The 22,334-nt window shown below is 46.8% G+C and overlaps 1 protein-coding gene across 1 annotated transcript in view; it reads left to right on the top strand.

The window, feature by feature from the left end:
- LOC124284349 overlaps positions 1 to 22,334 on the top strand; it is a 50,353-nt gene that overhangs the window by 15,778 nt on the left and 12,241 nt on the right. The window contains exons 3-4 of the mRNA XM_046720436.1: positions 8,807 to 8,980; positions 12,703 to 12,813. Of these exons, the coding sequence (XP_046576392.1) occupies positions 8,807 to 8,980; positions 12,703 to 12,813 (285 nt within the window). The remainder of the gene's footprint in view (positions 1 to 8,806; positions 8,981 to 12,702; positions 12,814 to 22,334) is intronic.

The raw sequence follows: 22,334 nt of genomic DNA, 5'->3' as shown, positions 1-22,334 counted from the left end.
AAAAAACACATAAAAAAGAAATGGCTACGATCGCACGCAGAAACTGCAGAAAACGCGCCACCGATCCGATATGGTCCATGAAAACGTACAACATAGACTTTGTCAACATAAAAAACTTGTACTACTTGAAAGACGGACCGCTGAGAGCATTCGTCAGAGAGGAGTTGATGATCGTACCTCACGACACAATCCCTTTTAGAGTGCCCACTGTATGATAATTCTCATGATTATTTGTGTGTTCTATTAGGTTGTGGTATGCTATGTGGCTAGAGACACAATATGTCAGAGTTGTATTTTCTCGTGTTATCAGCAATCAATTTCAAAGCTTAAATTCATCTCTCACAAACACCCCCTTTTAATTTTAACATCAGAGCCGTGGTGACTATACAGTCTGAGTAGGGCATCTAAGTCACAAAAGTTTCTGCTGAAAGTGTGATTCGAACGCTGGACCTCAGAATAGTGTGCCCAGCTCTGTAACCATTACACCCCGGAGGACGCTGATAGCACTTACAATGAAAGCTACTTATCGATCTAAGCTGTACCACTGTGGATAGAGAGAGACGACCCACCATCATTCTAACCATATTTTTACTCCTGCAGGAGCAATGGATCGTAACAAATTTAGGAATCTGGTCCAAAACTATCATTACATAAAGTAGCCAACAGCCAGCCAGCTCTACAGCAAGCTGTACAAGCCGAGCCGAGCCACACACTGCGACTCGCCCACAGCGCTTGCTCAGTTATACCGAGACGACTATCCGGGTAGGAAACTGCCGAGAGATGCGTTTCATTCATTTTCAGACATCTGTAGCCTCGCTAGTCAGACGGCCGTGCATCATCATCATAGCCGAGCCAAGAGACACACACACTTATACTTGTGCACGGCTCTCGCTCAAAGAAACCATCTCAAAGAGATGGTAGCTAGGTGACGACTTCCGAGACCTGCCTTTCATTCGGCTAAAAACTCCTCTCGCCTCGATAATATATAACAAGTACGACAACACGTTGGATTGTTAGCCTTTCGCCAGACCGACCCCATGCTCACTAAAAAGTGATTATTTCCTAAACTATTTGACCGATTTTCGTGAAATTTTGCATGCATCTCGGCAGATGGTTACGCTATAGCAAAAGGGCATTGGGAACACTCTCGATGACTTCATTAGATTAATTAAGACTTAATTACGACCGAATGACCCCATGCTCACTTAAAAGTCAATATTTCAGAAACTATTCGCTGGGGACCTTAGTAGTATACACAATGGGGCTAGGGGATTTTTAAATTGAGCCGGGGGGGGGGACCCTTGTAGCCCCATTGTGTATACTACTCAACCAGTTGTGACACGGTCACGTAATGCATTAGTATTCACTTGATCGGGTCAAGCTGAACAAGCTGTAGTTATTTATGTGCCATATAAGTCAGTAGATGTTTGCCAAGTTATTCTTCAGTTGTATCAAACCAGGGATAACTTAAAGTGATATTATCTCCCTTGAACTTCGACACGACATTGTTTACATGTGGTCATTGTCAAAGTAGATGATATTGCAAATATTTGATGAAATTATAGGCGTAAACATTCCTTCTGGATTATGGTTGCCTTATTCCTGTGGATTCCACAGATACATACAGAATGGAAATGAAATTTTTAACTAAGTCATAGCTATCCCTAGTGGTATGCTTAAAGAGTTACGCAGTTATCTCCCTTAGGCTAGCTGTGACGTCACAACGTAGTTGTTGAAAACCTCTCATGATTTTTCTGTATGGACAACACAGAAGACGTGTTTACAGTGTGGAAGTGTTTTTTAACTTTTCTTCAAATTTTCAACAACTTCAAGACTCCTGGTCAGTAGTGTCGCATTGGTTGATGTTTCTGACAATCGCATTCTATATTTTGTGCATATTGCTTGATTTTCATCTAATTTTCCCGCCAAAAATCATATTGTCTCAAGCACGTGTCTGCAATCTCAAAAAATTCATGGCCAAATTGTATCCCCATTTCTAATTGCCTCCTGCCCCCCGGGTCCTCCCTACTCTTTTTATAACCGATTTTCATTGTGTCAAGAATTGTTTTGTAATCTGATTGGATTAATGGACAATATTCGGCATTATTTCATCCCTTACGGGTACATTCATTCGTCTATATATCTATTCTTTGCAAATTCGATAAAAAAGAGGCTAAAAATTAATCTGCAGAGGCAGTGTGATCAGGCTGAAGCCTGTCGGCCGTGTGCCGTACAGACTCGAAAGACCACGTCCAGGGCCAACGGTCTAGAGTCTATACCCATAGGTCGTTGTGGTGCTCTACTCGGGAAAGCCGTAGTATCACCCGCGAACTGAAGCTGATGAGCAATCCCCACGGGGGAGAAGCCAAGGTTTCGAGCGGGAGGGACTATGTCGACGGTTCGACATTAGGCAGGATTTGCCCATGGCGCAAGCCGCACGGGCCCTGCCTTCAGTCCCTGGGTTTCAACCGGCAACGGTAACAACCCATAAAAGCCCTCTCGGCCGGCCAACCTTTCCCGCGCAGGCGGATTGGAGCCGCGCGAGCATAATGGGGCTGATCCTGTGGACCGCTTGCGGCCCTCACGTATGGGATCGTCCCAGTCAACCGTACCAGCTACGGGAGACACGGGCTTCACGGCTGTTCATCAGCTGCCATCCCCCGTAAGCCAGGGGTGGTCTGGAACAGCGCGAGCATAACGGGGCTGATCCTCGTATGGGATCGTCCCAGTCAACCGATACCGACTCTCACGGAGACCACGGGCTTCCGCGGCTGTACACCAGCTGCCGTCTCCGTAGCCCGCGGTAGTCGGGCGGATCGGTGGCATGGCATAACGGGATATATCTGGCTCAGATTGACACCGTCTAGGTTCGACAAAGTCGACCCGGCGGTAGCTTATGCCCATGGCACAAGCCGCATGAGGTCCTGCCGTTAGTCCCGGGGGTTCAACCGCTTGCGTTTGACCTACTGATAATAAGTCCGCTTGGCAGGCAATCGTTTATTACCGCATGGTGCGGTCGGAGTTGCAAGCCGAATGTGTCCGAGTGCCATCCACGGAATCGTCGGCCATAGTAACTCGTATGACGCCAGCAAGAGCCATAGTTTAGGCAGTAAGGTACTCTTTAGTTTATATGTGGGTAGTCGAGTATCAACCACAGAGTGAGCTAGTTAAGTTTTTCGCTTCACTCAGCAATATTCCATCTTTATGGCGGCGGTCTGTAATTAATCGAGTCGGGACCAGACAATCAAGCTTATGTTCAACAACATGAGCATCGATCTACACAATTGGGATACGATGACTTATTGTGCTAACCAAGTCAGCGAGCCTGACCACCTGTTTCTATTAGTCGCCCTTTATGTTAAGTAGAGGGACCTCCCAAGACATTTCTTCCCCATTCATCACTTGTAAACGGCATTTGGAAATTCTCACTTCTCAACTCTCGGTAGATATCTACCTTCAGGGAGAGAGATATAAGGGTGTCAGCAGTGTTTGTCATGACGCAGATAACCTGCGTTTTTTTAACACACAATTATCTCAAATAGGCAGTGGATTTAGAAGCTTGCGTCATTGTTGACGAACAGCTACTGGGCCCTTAGTTCAGATAATCTAACTTGGGTTCTATCCAATGACTGGTTTGTTTTTTTGTTTTTGTTGTTTTTTTGACTGCTCGGTACTGCTTAAATACCTGACATGTCTTATTTGTTTTGTTTGTTGTTATTAAACAATCAACATTGATGTCTTGATGGAAGTTCCAAACTGACGTTTACTCACAAAACATATCCATGACTCCTTCGCATATGTCACTTGAGCCTACGACAACTCTGAGCTAGGTAGTTGTCGATCTCGTCTCCACTCAACAATCTGTTCCACTTGGCGTGGTAAACAATGATATACATTTTCGTCATCTGGTCCTATTACTTCGTCTACTACTTCGGTTTTTCATCCGTTCCATTGGAATCTACCTACGGCCACGGCTTCCAAACAACCCGGTACAGTTGTTTAAGGTACTCTGTATCACATACAAGAGTCTAAATGGCATGGCACCAAAATATCTATCATATAAGTGAATGGCTAACCCGTTTCAACCACCCAGACAACTACGATTTGGAAGCAATTCTTATTTAGTATTCCTTCTTACAGACTGCCTTGGCCTCTTATTGCGAGTGTTCTTTCAGTGGTTGCGCGCCATTGCTGTGGAATAGACTGTTCCTCGCTATAAACTGTTTCCATGTTTTATTGCGTTCAGATCACATCTTTCAACGCATCTCTTTCATTGTACTATTAACTCAACCTCACTTGTAGCGCTTGAGCATCCACTTGTGGTTGGATTTCGCGATATATAACCTTCAGTAATATTATTATTATTACTATTACTGAATTAGAAACACCACGGCTATATTCGAGGCCACGGTTCAAATCAATCTGCTGTCCCACGAGGTTACAGCTGTTCAGGTAGCACGAGTCGGACCAGGTGACGACCGGGTGAATGAATCAGATAAGGGGATGACACGTGCATTTTCTTGCCAGAATGCACTGTCAGCTGAGCGCTCAATGGGAGGCACGGGCGATATACCGTTAGGTTGGAAACAAGACTGATATCCAGTCACTGAATACAGGCAAGTGAGTTTATTCAAATTGCCTCAATATAACCAAGCAGGGTACATGGGTACCTGGTGGGATAATTCATGTGGCTATTCAATTTTCTCGCACCTCTTGGCAGCATGGGTTTTCAGGGTTAATAAAAGGTAACATGTCAACACCTTGAGCATGTGCCTTGTACCTGGAAAAGGCGTGTTATAGGGCACATTTATTGTTCTAACAAGTGCCTATTATCCCTCTGCTTCTGACGGATCTTGGAAGGTGTATTCCGTCGTTAGTTTACTTTTTCATCACCCTCATCTCCCTAACCACGCTAATGGCATCTTCTGTTTGGTCTACCAACTTCTGTGATGCTTTGCGACCATGTGTTACGCTGGGCCTCATCTCGCTTATCGCAATATACGCAAGGTGGCGCAAGTTTGCGAGCGCAAAGGGAGCCGGAAACCAGCTTGGGAACCAGCTTAGACATTGTGTAAGCTAAAATGTAACGAATTTTTGCATTGGCTGATAAATAGTATTTACTGCGGAATGAATGACGCTGATTGGCAGAGAGCTAATACATTGTAAATGGACGCCGTAAGCATCGTGTTGTTAGGTTTTAGAGTGTTACGGGGGGACATGAGTTTAATCATGGGTTTAATCAACGGCTCGTTGAATTGTAATATCTTTTTCTATGAAGGTACGTTCTTTGAAAAATATGACGCGCCATTGGAGATGCGCTGTAAGCGTTTTATGCACCATGTGGGAAATTATTCCGTGCTTTCATGTCTGTGTTCACTGTACAAGTGGCTGGACAATTCAGTCATGATATTGCAAATACGAAGGCTTAGCATCCTTGGCTAGGGGTATGGATAGACAAGCCAATGTCAACCTGGATAGGAAGGGGTTGTTTTTTCCTCGCCAGTGCTTCAAATTGATAGGGATTTCTCACACCTATCCTCGAAATTATCCAAAAATTTCGTTCTTATTTACGTCACGTTACTCCTAGTCCTAGGGAGTTTTAGGTTTTCGACTGTGCATACTAGATCGATATCTTTTCATCACGGCAGTTGCCTTGTCTTGGGAATCGGGTAGCTTCCTCACCCAGGTTTTGAGGATTATATGGCAATTCATCAAGATTCCATGGTGGTCATGTCAGCCCACGAAGGATGCTTGCCCACTCCTTTTTGGATGTCGTTTTTCAGGCAGTTTTCCGATGCCAATCACACTCGAGTGATTGTGTTAGACCATTCGGCAGCTATAGTACCATCTCACCTCTTGACTGGAGATACGAATCTTCCAGAACAATCCAATGAGGAAATTGTTTCAACAATTTCTGGATATTTTTCATTGTTATGATATCGCTCCTACAATGTTTTATGTTGATGGGAATTCAGATTCAGGTCTATCTCAACGATTCTTAGTGGATTTCTACTTTTTCTCAGTGACGTTAAGACACTGAAACACAGTACTATGGTGGACTACAGATCAGCAATCGCTTCTGTTTGAGATATACAAGGACTAGCAGTGGTTCTAACAGCTTGCTCTACAAGCCGATTAGTTCATTCCAGTTAAGAATTTATTTATTTATTATTATTATTATTTTCAGCTCCTAGTCCTACAATCTTCCCCAAGTTGGCTTTATGTTTAATTCTGTAGTCTCTCCAGAAGTCTTCCAAACCTATGTAGGAAATTTATTTTTATTTCTTCTCCATAAAAGGTGGGTTTTCTACTTGTCATTGCTACATTGCTACAGCTTCCAGCTCCAGAATTTTTGGCCATAGACTTTAGTCAATCACCTTTACAGGAGGCTCTAGATGGCTGTCATGTAGAACTTAACCAGTTTGTTCTTGCCAAGAATCAGGCTTCTGCTGGCGGTCTCTCAGCCACAGAGTATACCAGATTCAAGTATTCCCTACCTCTGCCTCTAGATCAGACAGAACTAGACTCCTATGCCCTATTCGAGCTCTGAGAAGGTATATCCAGCATGCTCTCAATATCAGACATAGTTGCTGCTGTTTGTTTGTTTTGTGCTTTGTTTTGTTTTATTATCTCATGCAAGACAATTGTTGATTTGGAGTTCTTGATTGAATATTATATCGTCTTGGCTTAGGAAGACAATAATTTCTTGTTTACCAGGATTTTGACCCCAACTTAGTGAAGAATAGTTTTCCCTGCATGAGACCAGGGCCTGGACGTCGTCACTTGCAGCTTGGGGGTCCATTTCAGTAGATCAGATTGTTGCTGCATGCCGGTGGAAGATCTCTAATCCCCACACCAATTTGCTTTTGCGAAACTCATTCCATCCTTAGAGAGCCTACGGACAGCGCCTCTCCTCCTCTTGTTTTTTCCCTTGAAGGGGAAAAAGAGGTGTGGGTGCATATTTATATATATCCAAACTCAGCAGTGGTTCACTGTCTTTGGACTGTGAGGGAGGAAACAGGTTAACAGTAAACGGAAGGATGAGGATCTTTGAAGAACCGTATCTAATAATGTTTATCACCAGTAATTGGAATTATTATATCCGCTGCAATTTATTACTCCAGTTAAATAATCCACAAGAAGACTTGAAATCACAAACCGGAAGTGACGTCACGAACCGGAAGTGACGTCAATGAACCGGAAGTGACGTCAATGAACCGGAAGTGACGTAATCAAACAGGAAGTGACGTCACAGAAACCGGTTAAAATGAGAATCAGTCAATAGACTATTACAGAACCGGATATGACGTCTGGGACCAGAAGTGACGTCACAGTCTTCTCCAAACACCAGATACTTCTCCCTCACAAGGATGATCTTTCCCTTTAGGTAATTAAATACTGAAATATCCAGGGAATGATCTAGGTAATCCATATGTATATTACATTTCATCACTTAAGTCATAGTTTAGTGGTATTGCTGTATTCATCATCTGTATAAACCCTCCTTCCTTATGTGAGATTCTGGCAACCATAATCCAGAGGGAATGTTTACGCCTATAATTAGGAACAATTACATGTATTGTTAGTAATTGTTAGTAAACTTACCGTTGGATTATTGGATCTAGTGCCCACCCGACCTCCCCACGAGGAGATGCAGAAGATGTCAGTTTTCTTCAGAAAAATCATGAGAGGTTTTCAACAACTACGTTGTGACGTCACAGCTAGCCTAAGGGAGATAACCGCGTAACTCTTTAAGCATACGACTAGGGATACCTATGACTTAGTTAAAAATTTCATTTCCATTCTGTATGTATCTGTGGAATCCACAGGAATAAGGCAACCATAATCCAGAGGTAAGTTTACTAACAATTACTAACAATACATGTAATTGTTCCTTATTGGCAAATGAACAGGATAATATTTTGCACATGGTAGTACACAATAACTTTCAAGATAAACAGTCGCTTCTTAGATGTTACTGTATATTCCATAATAGGCATCCTGGTATATAATTATCAAAAGTGGGCTTGTTAGGACCACACGTGATACCAGGAGTCACGTGGGAACAAGTAAACTTAGTAAACATTGATAAAGCTAGAACTGTTCCAATAATAGGTCATTAGACATGGTGAGTGATAGCTAGCAGTATTTCCATTAGGTAAGCACTTTTTAAAAGCCTTAATCAATATGGTTTCTCAGTGATTTCCTTTTAAGATAACCTGGAAATAACAATCGTATTGACATATCAGGGTAACATGTACTGCCAGTCATTTAATGCACAGTGCCCTAAGTGATCACCCAACATGATCCTTTCAATAATTGTTTAGTGTGAAGTTCTAAGGAAACCAATCTGCAACCATTATTGTCATACAAGTTAAACTCTCTGACTTCCTCATGTTGTTCCTATTTTTGTTGAAATCTGTATCAACAACAGAAATACGTCCATGGTTTGTTAATTGCCATTTGCTATCACAAGGTATTTTTGTGTGTAGAGACCAAATAGCATGAAGCATCCTAAAACAAACTTTTCATGTGCTATTTTCAAATTACAACAATGGTCACAGCTGATGTCAGAGTTTAGCAATTTAGGAATTTCATTCTCAGACAATGAACTTTTTTGTCATGTCATCAATGTCATTAGTCTTGTCAGTGTTGTAAGTAACTGTGTCACCTGCTGAATGGCTCCCAGGCTGTTTCACTGCAAATTTATTTACCTGAATATGGCAAATACGGTAATACAATTCATCAAACTTTTAGTGTCATAGTGTTATTCCTGGGTACAGATTTGACCATTTGACTATCGCAGGCCCAGGTGGAGTTGATGGAGTCTGATAGCATCAAGTCACTTTCGAAGATGGAGAGGAAACTGAAATCAGCTGAGACCCAGCTGATGCAGAAGGAGGTAGACATTGTGAATGAGGAAGCAGTCTTACAGACCAAGTTTGAAAAACAGCTCAAGCAGGTCAAGGCATCGGCTGATGTATGTCTTATTACTTGTTACACTTTTACCACGGCCAAGTAGTGACTTGTTACACACTTACACCGGCCAAGTAGTGACTTGTTACACATTTACACCGGCCAAGTAGTGACTTGTTACACATTTACACTGGCCAAGTAGTGACTTGTTACACATTTACACCGGCCAAGTAGTGACTTGTTACACATTTACACCGGCCAAGTAGTGACTTGTTACACATTCGACCGGCCAAGTAGTGACTTGTTACACATTTACCCAACCAAGTAGTGACTTGTTACACATTTACACCAACCAAGTAGTGACTTGTTACACATTTACACCGGCCAAGTAGTGACTTGTTACACATTCGACCGGCCAAGTAGTGACTTATTACACATTTACACCAGCCAAGTAGTGACTTGTTACACATTTACACCAACCAAGTAGTGACTTGTTACACATTTACACCGGCCAAGTAGTGACTTGTTACACATTTACACTGGCCAAGTAGTGACTTGTTACACATTTACACCGGCCAAGTAGTGACTTGTTACACATTTACACCGGCCAAGTAGTGACTTGTTACACATTTACACCAACCAAGTAGTGACTTGTTACACATTTACACCGGCCAAGTAGTGACTTATTACACATTTACACCGGCCAAGTAGTGACTTGTTACACATTTACCCCAACCAAGTAGTGACTTATTACACATTTACACCAACCAAGCAGTGACTTATTACACATTTACACCAACCAAGTAGTGACTTGTTACACATTTACACCGGCCAAGTAATGACTTATTACACATTTACACCTTCCAAGTATTGACTTATTACACATTTACACCGGCCAAGTAGTGACTTGTTACACATTTACACTGGCCAAGTAGTGACTTGTTACACATTTACACCGCCAAGTAGTGACTTGTTACACATTTACACTGGCCAAGTAGTGACTTGTTACACATTTACACTGGCCAAGTAGTGACTTGTTACACATTTACACCGGCCAAGTAGTGACTTGTTACACATTTACACCGGCCAAGTATTGACTTGTTACATATTTACACCGCCAAGTAGTGACTTGTTACACATTTACACCGGCCAAGTAGTGACTTGTTACACATTTACACCGGCCAAGTATTGACTTGTTACATATTTACACCGGCCAAGTATTGACTTGTTACACATTTACACCGCCCAAGTAGTGACTTGTTACACATTTACACCGGCCAAGTAGTGACTTGTTACACATTTACACCGGCCATGTAGTGACTTATTACACATTTACCCCAACCAAGTAGTGACTTGTTACACATTTACACCGGCCAAGTATTGACTTGTTACACATTTACACTGGCCAAGTAGTGACTTGTTACACATTTACACCGGTCAAGTAATGACTTATTACACATTTACCCCAACCAAGTAGTGACTTGTTACACATTTACACCAACCAAGCAGTGACTTATTACACATTTACACCAACCAAGTAGTGACTTGTTACACATTTACACCGGCCAAGTAATGACTTATTACACATTTACACCTTCCAAGTATTGACTTATTACACATTTACACCGGCCAAGTAGTGACTTGTTACACATTTACACTGGCCAAGTAGTGACTTGTTACACATTTACACCAACCAAGTAGTGACTTGTTACACATTTACCCCAATCAAGTAGTGACTTGTTACACATTTACACCAACCAAGTAGTGACTTGTTACACATTTACACTGGCCAAGTATTGACTTGTTACACATTTACACCGCCCAAGTAGTGACTTGTTACACATTTACACCAAGGTGAAGTACACATTGACTTGTTACACATTTACACCGCCAAGTAGTGACTTATTACACATTTACCCCAACCAAGTAGTGACTTGTTACACATTTACACCGGCCAAGTAGTGACTTGTTACACATTTACACTGGCCAAGTAGTGACTTGTTACACATTTACACCAGCCAAGTAGTGACTTATTACACATTTACCCCAACCAAGTAGTGACTTGTTACACATTTACACCAACCAAGTAGTGACTTATTACACATTTACACCAACCAAGTAGTGACTTGTTACACATTTACACCGGCCAAGTAGTGACTTATTACACATTTACACCAGCCAAGTAGTGACTTATTACACATTTACACCGCCAAGTAGTGACTTGTTACACATTTACACTGGCCAAGTAGTGACTTGTTACACATTTACACCAACCAAGTAGTGACTTGTTACACATTTACCCCAACCAAGTAGTGACTTGTTACACATTTACACCAACCAAGTAGTGACTTGTTACACATTTACACTGGCCAAGTAGTGACTTTCACACACCAGCCAAGTACACATTTACACCGTGAAAAGTTTAGTGACTTGTTACACATTTACACTGGCCAAGTGGTGACTTGTTACACATTTACACCAACCAAGTTTACACCAACCAAGTAGTGACTTGTAACACATTTACACCGCCAAGTAGTGACTTATTACACATTTACACCACCAGCCAAGAAGTAGTGACTTGTTACACATTTACACCAACCAAGTAGTGACTTGTTACACATTTACACCGACCAAGTAATGACTTATTACACATTTACACCAACCAAGTAGTGACTTATTACACATTTACACCAGCCAAGTAGTGACTTATTACACATTTACCCCAACCAAGTAATGACTTATTACACATTTACACATTTACCAAAGTAGTGACTTATTACACATTTACACCAACCAAGTAGTGACTTATTACACATTTACACCCAAGTAGTGACTTATTACACATTTACACCGGCCAAGTAGTGACTTATTACACATTTACACCGGCCAAGTAGTGACTTATTACACATTTACCCCAGCCAAGTATTGACTTATTACACATTTACCCCAACCAAGTAGTGACTTATTACACATTTACACCGGCCAAGTAGTGACTTATTACACATTTACCCCAACCAAGTAGTGACTTATTACACATTTACACCAACCAAGTAGTGACTTATTACACATTTACACATCCATTGCAGACAGTTTACAGATTAGACAAGCCAGGTAGAGACTCATCTCAAGAACATACTTTTATGACATGTCAGCCGCTTAGAAGAAACATTTAAGCATGTTATGCCAGCTTAGAAGAGAATGACTTGTGTCACATTAAGTCAGCAAATGTAGCACATTAAATCAGTAAAAATGGAAATATGCTTTAAAATGTCTCGTGCTCCTGATAAGAAGTATATTTGTTCTGTCTCAGGTGCAATTAAAACACAAATTTTGATAGAGGATTTTTATCTGTAAGGGACTGTTCATAATTTATGGCTTGGGGGTGGTGGGGGTGGTGTGATTTTAGGGGGTCAACCATTTTGTTCTGGGAGCTAGGGGGTCAGCAATTTTGTACACACATTCTAGGGGGCAGCAATTTTGTACACAAAAATATGTTTATAATTATGCTTTAAAAATTATGGAAAGGGGAGGGAGGTCATTGATATTGTACACGACATGCAGGGGGGTGTCACTTATTTTGTACATAATTTTTTTATTTTTTTTTGGGGGGGGGGGCCATTCACATTGTACATGCTTCTCCATAAAAATCATCATCATCCCCCTAGCCATAAACTATGAACGGTCCCCAAGTTGTGAAATAGTGAAATCTGATTTCATAACCAAAAACGGAAAAGCTAGTTGAGTTCTTGTTAATCAGTGTTTTTATGTATTCATGTTTGTTTGTAGCTGACGGTAAAAGACTTGAAAATCCGGCTCCTGTCTCAAGACCGGGAGATGACCACCATGAAACAGCAACTACACCACAAGGAGCACCAGTTGCAGCAAGTCAGAGAGGAGGTGGGTGTCGATACTGTCAGGGTGGTGGGTGTAGGGGTAACGTGAGTTAGGGTCGGTGTAGGGGTACTGTGGGTGTAGGAGTAACATGGGTGAGGGCCGGTGTAGGGGAACTGTGGGTGTAGGGGTAACATGGGTGAGGGCCGGTGTAGGGGAACTGTGGGTGTAGGGGTAACATGGGTGAGGGCCATTGTAGGGGAACTGTGGGTGTAGGGGTAACATGGGTGGGGGCAGTGTAGGGGAACTGTGGGTGTAGGGGGTAACATGGGTGGGGGCGGTGTAGGGGTACTGTGGGTGTAGGGGTAACATGGGTGAGGGCCGGTGTAGGGGAACTGTGGGTGTAGGGGTAACATGGGTGAGGGCCGGTGTAGGGGAACTGTGGGTGTAGGGGTAACATGGGTGAGGGCGGTGTGTAGGGGAACTGTGGGTGTAGGGGTAACATGGGTGAGGGCCGGTGTAGGGGAACTGTGGGTGTACAGGGTCTGTGGGGAGGCAGTGTACAGGGTCTGTGGGGAGTATGTGTAGGGGTCTGTGGGGAGTATGTGTAGGAGTCTTGAGGAGTGGGTCTATATGGTCTGTGGGGAGTATGTGTAGGAATCTTGGGGAGGCGGTGAATAGGGTCTGTGGGGAGTATGTGTAGGAGTCTTGGGGAGGGGGTGTATAGGGTCTGTGGGGAGGCAGTGTACAGGGTCTGTGGAGAGTATGTGTAGGAATCATGGGGAGTGGGTGTATAGGGTCTGTGGGGAGTATGTGTAGGAATCTTGGGGAGGCGGTGAATAGGGTCTGTGGGGAGTATGTGTAGGAGTCTTGGGGAGGGGGTGTATAGGGTCTGTGGGGAGGCAGTGTACAGGGTCTGTGGGGAGTATGTGTAGGAATCATGAAGAGTGGGTGTATAGGGTCTGTGGGGAGTATGTGTAGGAATCTTGGGGATTGGGTGTATAGGGTCTGTGGGGAGTATGTGTAGGAATCTTGGGGAGGGGTGTATAGGGTCTGTGGGGAGTATGTGTAGGAGTCTTGGGGAGTGGGTATATAGGGTCTGTGGGGAGTATGTGTAGGAATCTTGGGGAGGGATGTATAGGGTCTGTGGGGAGTATGTGTAGGAGTCTTGGGGAGTGGGTGTATAGGGTCTGTGGGGAGTATGTGTAGGAGTCTTGGGGATTGGGTGTATAGGGTCTGTGGGGAGTATGTGTCAGGGTCTTGGGGAGTGGGTGTACAGGGTCTGTGGGGAGTATGTGTAGGAGTCTTGGGGATTGGGTGTATAGGATCTGTGGGGAGTATGTGTAGGAGTCTTGGGGAGTGGGTGTATAGGGTCTGTGGGGAGTATGTGTAAGAGTCTTGGGGAGTGGGTGTATAGGGTCTGTGGGAGTATGTGTCAGGGTCTTGAGAGTGGGTGTACAGGGTCTGTGGGGGAGTATGTGTAGGAGTCTTGGGGATCGGGTGTATAGGGTCTGTGGGGAGTATGTGTAGGAGTCTTGGGGAGGGGTATATAGGGTCTGTGGGGAGTTTGTGTAGGAATCTTGGGAGTGGGTGTATAGGGTCTGTGGGGAGTATGTGTAGGAGTCTTGGGGCGGCCCGGGTGTACAGAGGTCTGTGGGGAGTATGTGGAGGAGTCTTGGGGATGGTGTATAGGGTCTGTGGGGAGTATGTGTAGGAGTCTTGGGGAGGGGTATATAGGGTCTGTGGGGAGTATGTGTAGGAGTCTTGGGGAGGGGTATATAGGGTCTGTGGGGAGTTTGTGTAGGAATCTTGGGGAGTGGGTGTATAGGGTCTGTGGGGAGTATGTGTAGGAGTCTTGGGGAGCGGGTGTACAGGGTCTGTGGGGAGTATGTGTAGGAGTCTTGGGAAGCCCGGGTGTATAGGATCTGTGGGGAGTATGTGTAGGAGTCTTGGGGAGGGGGGTATATAGGGTCTGTGGGTATGTGTATGTGTAGGAGTCTTGGGGAATGGGTGTATATAGGGTCTGTGGGGGAGTATGTGTAGGAGTTTTGGGGAGTGGGTGTATAGGGTCTGTGGGGAGTATGTGTAGGAGTCTTGGGAAAGCCCGGGTGTATAGGGTCTGTGGGGAGTGTGTCAGGGTCTTGGGGAGTGGGTGTACAGGGTCTGTGGGGAGTATGTGTAGGAATCTTGGGGAGGGTATATAGGGTCTGTGGGGGTATGTGTAGGAGTCTTGGGGAGAAGTATATAGGGTCTGTGAGGTAGTATGTGTAGGAATCTTGGGGAGTAGGTGTATAGGATCTGTGGGGAGTATTTGTAGAAGTCTTTGGGAGGCTTGGTGTATAGGGTCTGTGGGGAGTATGTGTAGTCTTGGGGCCGGGTGTATAAGCGTCTGTGGGGGAGGTATGTGTCCAGGGTCTTGGGAAGTCGGTGTACAGGGTCTGTGGGGAGTATGTGTAGGAGTCTTGGGGGATGGGTGTATAGTGTCTGTTGGGAGTCTTAAGTTAGGAGTCTTGGGGAGTGGGTGTATAGGGTCTGTGGGGAGTATGTGTCAGGGTCTTGGGGAGGGTATATAGGGTCTGTGGGAGTATGTGTAGGAGTCTTGGGAGTGGGTGTATAGGGTCTGTGGGGAGTATGTGTAGGAGTCTTGGGAAGTGGGTGTATAGGGTCTGTGGGGAGTATGTGTGGAGTCTTGGGGAGGGTATATAGGGTCTGTGGGAGTATGTGTAGGAGTCTTGGGGAGGGGTATATAGGGTCTGTGGGGAGTATGTGTAGGAGTCTTGGGGAGGGGTGTATAGGGTCTGTGGGAGGCAGTGTACAGGGTCTGTGGAAGTATGTGCAAGGAATCATGGGGAAGTGGGTGTATAGGGTCTGTGGGGAGTATGTGTAGGAATCTTGGGGGGGTGGTGAATAGGGTCTCTGGGGGAGTATGTGTATGGGAGTCTTGGGGAGGGTGTATAGGGTCTGTGGGGAGAGCCGTGTACAAGGGACCCAGGGTGTCTGTGGGGAGTATGTGTAGGAATCATGAAGAGTGGGTGTATAGGGTCTGTGGGGGCATGTATGTGTAGGAATCTTAGGAATTGGGTGTATAGGGTCTGTGGGGGTATGTGTAGGAATCTTGGGGAGGGTGTATAGGGTCTGTGGGGAGTATGTGTAGGAGTCTTGGGGAGTAGGTATATAGGGTCTGTGGGGGTATGTGTAGGAATCTTGGGGAGGGATGTATAGGGTCTGTGGGGGAGTATGTGTAGAGTCTTGGGGAGTGGGTGTATAGGGTCTGTGGGGGAGTATGTGTAGGAGTCTTGGGGATTGGGTGTATAGGGTCTGTGGGAATGTGTCCAGGGTCTTGGGGAGTGGGTGTACAGGGTCTGTGGGGAGTATGTGTAGGAGTCTTGGGGATTGGGTGTATAGGATCTGTGGGGAGTATGTGTAGGAGTCTTGGGGAGTGGGTGTATAGGGTCTGTGGGGAGTATGTGTAAGAGTCTTGGGGAGTGGGTGTATAGGGTCTGTGGGGAGTATGTGTCAGGGTCTTGGGGAGTGGGTGTACAGGGTCTGTGGGGAAGTATGTGTAGGAGTCTTGGGGATCGGGTGTATAGGGTCTGTGGGGAGTATGTGTAGGAGTCTTGGGGAGGGGTATATAGGGTCTGTGGGGAGTTTGTGTAGGAATCTTGGGGAGTGGGTGTATAGGGTCTGTGGGGAGTATGTGTAGGAGTCTTGGGAGGCGGGTGTACAGGGTCTGTGGGGGAGTATGTGTAGGAGTCTTGGGGATGGTGTATAGGGTCTGTGGGGAAGTATGTGTAGGAGTCTTGGGGAGAAATATATAGGGTCTGTGGGGAGTATGTGTAAGGTCTTGGGGAGGGTATATAGGGTCTGTGGGGAGTTTGTGTAGGAATCTTGGGGAGTGGGTGTATAGGGTCTGTGGGGAGTATGTGTAGGAGTCTTGGGGAGCGGGTGTACAGGGTCTGTGGGGAGTATGTGTAGGAGTCTTGGGAAGCGGGTGTATAGGATCTGTGGGGAGTATGTGTAGGAGTCTTGGGGAGGGTATATAGGGTCTGTGGGGAAGTATGTGTAGGAGTCTTGGGGAGTGGGTGTATAGGGTCTGTGGGGAGTATGTGTAGGAGTTTTGGGGAGTGGGTGTATAGGGTCTGTGGGGAGTATGTGTAGGAGTCTTGGGGAGCGGGTGTATAGGGTCTGTGGGGAGTGTGTCAGGGTCTTGGGGAGTGGGTGTACAGGGTCTGTGGGGAGTATGTGTAGGAATCTTGGGGAGGGGTATATAGGGTCTGTGGGGAGTATGTGTAGGAGTCTTGGGGAGGGGTATATAGGGTCTGTGAGGAGTATGTGTAGGAATCTTGGGGAGTGGGTGTATAGGATCTGTGGGGAGTATTTGTAGGAGTCTTTGGGAGCGGGTGTATAGGGTCTGTGGGGAGTATGTGTAGGAGTCTTGGGGAGCGGGTGTATAGCGTCTGTGGGGAGTATGTGTCAGGGTCTTGGGGAGTCGGTGTACAGGGTCTGTGGGGAGTATGTGTAGGAGTCTTGGGGATCGGGTGTATAGTGTCTGTTGGGAGTCTTCGTAGGAGTCTTGGGGAGTGGGTGTATAGGGTCTGTGGGGAGTATGTGTCAGGGTCTTGGGGAGTGGGTATATAGGGTCTGTGGGGAGTATGTGTAGGAGTCTTGGGGAGTGGGTGTATAGGGTCTGTGGGGAGTATGTGTAGGAGTCTTGGGGAGTGGGTGTATAGGGTCTGTGGGGAGTATGTGTAGGAGTCTTGGGGAGGGGTATATAGGGTCTGTGGGGAGTATGTGTAGGAGTCTTGGGGAGGGGTATATAGGGTCTGTGGGGAGTATGTGTAGGAATCTTGGGGAGTGGGTGTATAGGGTCTGTGGGGAGTATGTGTAAGAGTCCTGGGGAGTCGGTGTATAGGGTCTGTGGGGAGTATGTGTAGGAGTTTTGGGGAGTGGGTGTATAGGGTCTGTGGGGAGTATGTGTAGGAGTCTTGGGGAGCGGGTGTATAGGGTCTGTGGGGAGTGTGTCAGGGTCTTGGGGAGTGGGTGTATAGGGTCTGTGGGGAGTATGTGTAGGAGTCTTGGGGAGGGTATATAGGGTCTGTGGGGAGTATGTGTAGGAATCTTGGGGAGTGGGTGTATAGGATCTGTGGGGAGTATGTGTAGGAGTCTTGAGGGAATTAAGTGTATAGGGTCTGTGGGGGGTATGTGTAGCCAAGAGTCTTGGGGAGTGGAGTGTATAGGGTCTGTGGGAGTATGTGTAGGAATCTTGGGGAGTGGGTGTATAGGGTCTGTGGGGGAGTATGTGTAAGAGTCTTGGGGAGTGGGTGTATAGGGTCTGTGGGGGAGGCAGTGTACAGGAGTCTGTGGGAAGTATGTGTAGGATTCATGGGGAGTGGGTGTATAGGGTCTGTGGGGAGTATGTGTAGGAATCTTGGGGAATGCTGGTGAATAGGGTCTGTGGGGAAGTATGTGTAGGAGTCTTGGGGAGGGGCTGTATAGGGTCTGTGGGGAGGCAGTGTACAGGGTCTGTGAGAGTATGTGTAGGAATCATGAAGAGTGGGTGTATAGGGTCTGTGGGGAGTATGTGTAGGAATCTTGGGGATTGGGTGTATAGGGTCTGTGGGGGAGTATGTGTAGGAATCTTGGGGAGGGTGTATAGGGTCTGTGGGGAGTATGTGTAGGAGTCTTGGGAAGTATAGGTATATATAGGGTCTGTGGGGGAGTATGTGTAGGAATCTTGGGGAGGGATGTATAGGGTCTGTGGGGAGTATGTGTAGGAGTCTTGGGGAGTGGGTGTATAGGGTCTGTGGGGAGTATGTGTAGGAGTCTTGGGGATTGGGTGTATAGGGTCTGTGGGGAGTATGTGTCAGGGTCTTGGGGAGTGGGTGTACAGGGTCTGTGGGGAGTATGTGTAGGAGTCTTGAGGGATTGGGTGTATAGGATCTGTGGGAGAGTATGTGTAGGAGTCTTAGGGAGTGGGTGTATAGGGTCTGTGGGGAGTATGTGTAAGAGTCTTGGGGAGTGGGTGTATAGGGTCTGTGGGGGGAGTATGTGTCCAGGGGTCTTGGGGAGTGGGTGTACAGGGTCTGTGGGGAATATATGTGTAGGAGTCTTGGGGATGGTGTATAGGGTCTGTGGGGGAGTATGTGGCCAGGAGTCTTGGGGAGGGTATATAGGGTCTGTGGGAGTTTGTGTAGGAATCTTGGGGAGTAGGTGTATAGGGTCTGTGGGGAGTATGTGTAGGAGTCTTGGGGAAGGCTTGGTGTACAGGGTCTGTGGGGAGTATGTGTAGGAGTCTTGGGGAGGAGGGTATATAGGGTCTGTGGGGAGTATGTGTAGGAGTCTTAGGGAGAGGGTATATAGGGTCTGTAAGGGAGGTATGTGTGCAGGAATCTTGGGGAGTAGGTGTACTAGGGTCTGTGGGGAGTATGTGTAAGAGTCCTGGGGAGTAGGTGTATAGGGTCTGTGGGGGAGTATGTGTAGGAGTTTGGGGAGTGGGTGTATAGGGTCTGTGGGAAGTATGTGTGAGTCTTGGGGAAGCGGGTGTATAGGGTCTGTGGGGAGTGTGTCAGGGTCTTGGGGAGTGGGTGTATAGGGTCTGTGGGGAGTATGTGTAGGAGTCTTGGGGAGGGGTATATAGGGTCTGTGGGGAGTATGTGTAGGAATCTTGGGGAGTGGGTGTATAGGATCTGTGGGGAGTATGTGTAGGAGTCTTGGGGAGTGGGTGTATAGGGTCTGTGGGGAGTATGTGTAAGAGTCTTGGGGAGTGGGTGTATAGGGTCTGTGGGGAGTATGTGTAGGAATCTTGGGGAGTGGGTGTATAGGGTCTGTGGGGAGTATGTGTAAGAGTCTTGGGGAGTGGGTGTATAGGGTCTGTGGGGAGGCAGTGTACAGGGTCTGTGGAGAGTATGTGTAGGATTCATGGGGAGTGGGTGTATAGGGTCTGTGGGGAGTATGTGTAGGAATCTTGGGGAGGCCGGTGAATAGGGGTCTGTGGGGAGTATGTGTAGGAGTCTTGGGGAGGGGTGTATAGGGTCTGTGGGGAGGCAGTGTACAGGGTCTGTGGGGGAATATGTGTAGGAATCATGAAAGAGTGGGTGTATAGGGTCTGTGGGGAGTATGTGTAGGAATCTTGGGGATTGGGTGTATAGGGTCTGTGGGGGAGTATGTGTAGGAATCTTGGGGAGGGTGTATAGGGGTCTGTGGGGAAGTATGTGTAGGAGTCTTAGGGAGTGGGTATATAGGGTCTGTAGGGAGTATGTGTAGGAATCTTGGGGAGGGATGTATAGGGTCTGTGGGGAGTATGTGTAGGAGTCTTGAAATTAGTGGGTGTATAGGGTCTGTGGGGAGTATGTGTAGGAGTCTTGGGGATTGGGTGTATAGGGTCTGTGGGGAGTATGTGTCAGGGTCTTGAAGAGTGGGTGTACAGGGTCTGTGGGAAGTATGTGTAGGAGTCTTGGGGATTGGGTGTATAGGATCTGTGGGGAAGTATGTGTAGGAGTCTTGGGAAGTGGGTGTATAGGGTCTGTGGGGAGTATGTGTAAGAGTCTTGGGGAGTGGGTGTAGAGGGTCTGGGAGTAAGTGTATGTCAGGGTCTTGGGAGTGGGTGTACAGGGTCTGTGGGAATATGTGTAGGAGTCTTGGGGATCCAGTGTATAGGGTCTGTGGGGAAGTATGTGTAGGAGTCTTGGGGAGGGAAGTATATAGGGTCTGTGGGGAGTTTGTGTAGGAATCTTGGGGAAGTGGGTGTATAGGGTCTGTGGGGGAAGTATGTGTAGGAGTCTTGGGGAAGGCGGGTGTACAGGGTCTGTGGGAGTATGTGTGTAGGAGTCTTGGGGATGGTGTATAGGGTCTGTGGGGAGTATGTGTAGGAGTCTTGGGGAGAGGAGTATATAGGGTCTGTGGGGGTATGTGTAGGAGTCTTGGGGAGGGTATATAGGGTCTGTGGGGAGTTTGTGTGGGAATCTTGGGGAGTGGGTGTATAGGGTCTGTGGGGAGTATGTGTGGAGTCTTGGGAAGCGGGTGTACAGGGTCTGTGGGGAGTATGTGTAGGAGTCTTGGGAAGGCGGTGTATAGGATCTGTGGGGGGGTATGTGTAGGAGTCTTGGGGGGAGGGGTATATAGGGTCTGTGGGAGTTTGTGTAGGAATCTTGGGGAGTGGGTGTATAGGGTCTGTGGGGAGTATGTGTAGGAGTCTTGGGGAGCGAGGGTGTACAGGGTCTGTGGGGAAGTATGTGTAGGAGTCTTGGGGATCGGGTGTATAGGGTCTGTGGGGAGTATGTGTAGGAGTCTTAGGGAGGAGGTATATAGGGTCTGTGGGGAGTTTGTGTAGGAATCTTGGGGAGTGGTGTATAGGGTCTGTGGGGAGTATGTGTAGGAGTCTTGGGGGAAGCGGGTGTACAGGGTCTGTGGGGAGTATGTGTAGGAGTCTTGGGAAGCGGGTGTATAGGATCTGTGGGGAAGTATGTGTAGGAGTCTTGGGGAGGGTATATAGGGTCTGTGGGGGAGTGTGTGTAGGAGTCTTGGGGAGTCGGTGTATAGGGTCTGTGGGGAGTATGTGTAGGAGTTTTGGGGAGTGGGTGTATAGGGTCTGTGGGGAGTATGTGTAGGAGTCTTGGGGAGGCGGGTGTGTATAGGGTCTGTGGGGAGTGTGTGTCAGGGTCTTGGGGAGTGGGTGTACAGGGTCTGTGGGGAAGTATGTGTAGGAATCTTGGGAGGGTATATAGGGTCTGTGGGGAGTATGTGTAGGAGTCTTGGGGAGGGTATATAGGGTCTGTGAGGAGTATGTGTAGGAATCTTGGGGAGTGGGTGTATAGGATCTGTGGGGAGTATTTGTAGGAGTCTTTGGGGAGGCGGGTGTATAGGGTCTGTGGGGAGTATGTGTAGGAGTCTTGGGGAAGCGGGTGTATAAGCGTCTGTGGGGGTATGTGTCAGGGTCTTGGGGATTAGGTGTACAGGGTCTGTGTGGGGAGTATGTGTAGGAGTCTTGGGGATGGGTGTATAGTGTCTGTTGGGAGTCTTAAGTAGGAGTCTTGGGAGTGGGTGTATAGGGTCTGTGGGAGTATGTGTCCAGGGTCTTGGGGAGGGTATATAGGGTCTGTGGGAGTATGTGTAGGAGTCTTGAGGAGTGGGTGTATAGGGTCTGTGGGGAAGTATGTGTAGGAGTCTTGAGGGTGTGGGTGTATAGGGTCTGTGGGGAGTATGTGTAAAGGAGTCTTGGGGAGAGGGTATATAGGGTCTGTAGGGAGTATGTGTAGGAGTCTTGGGAGAGGGTATATAGGGTCTGTGGGGAGTATGTGTAGGAATCTTGGGGAGTGGGTGTATAGGGTCTGTGGGGAGTATGTGTAGAGTCCTGGGGAGTAGGTGTATAGGGTCTGTGGGGGAGTATGTGTAGGAGTTTTGGGGGAGTAGGTGTATAGGGTCTGTGGGGAAGTATGTGTAGGAGTCTTGGGGCTGGGTGTATAGGGTCTGTGAGGGAGTGTGTCAGGGTCTTGAGAGGAGTGGGTGTATAGGGTCTGTGGGGAGTATGTGTGAGGAGTCTTGGGGAGGGTATATAGGGTCTGTGGGGAGTATGTGTAGGAATCTTGGGG

Source organism: Haliotis rubra, unplaced genomic scaffold, assembly GCF_003918875.1.
Source record: "Haliotis rubra isolate DU_JTF1 unplaced genomic scaffold, ASM391887v1 Scf334, whole genome shotgun sequence".
Lineage (NCBI taxonomy): Eukaryota > Metazoa > Mollusca > Gastropoda > Lepetellida > Haliotidae > Haliotis > Haliotis rubra.
This window is presented reverse-complemented; position numbering and strand designations above follow the sequence as displayed.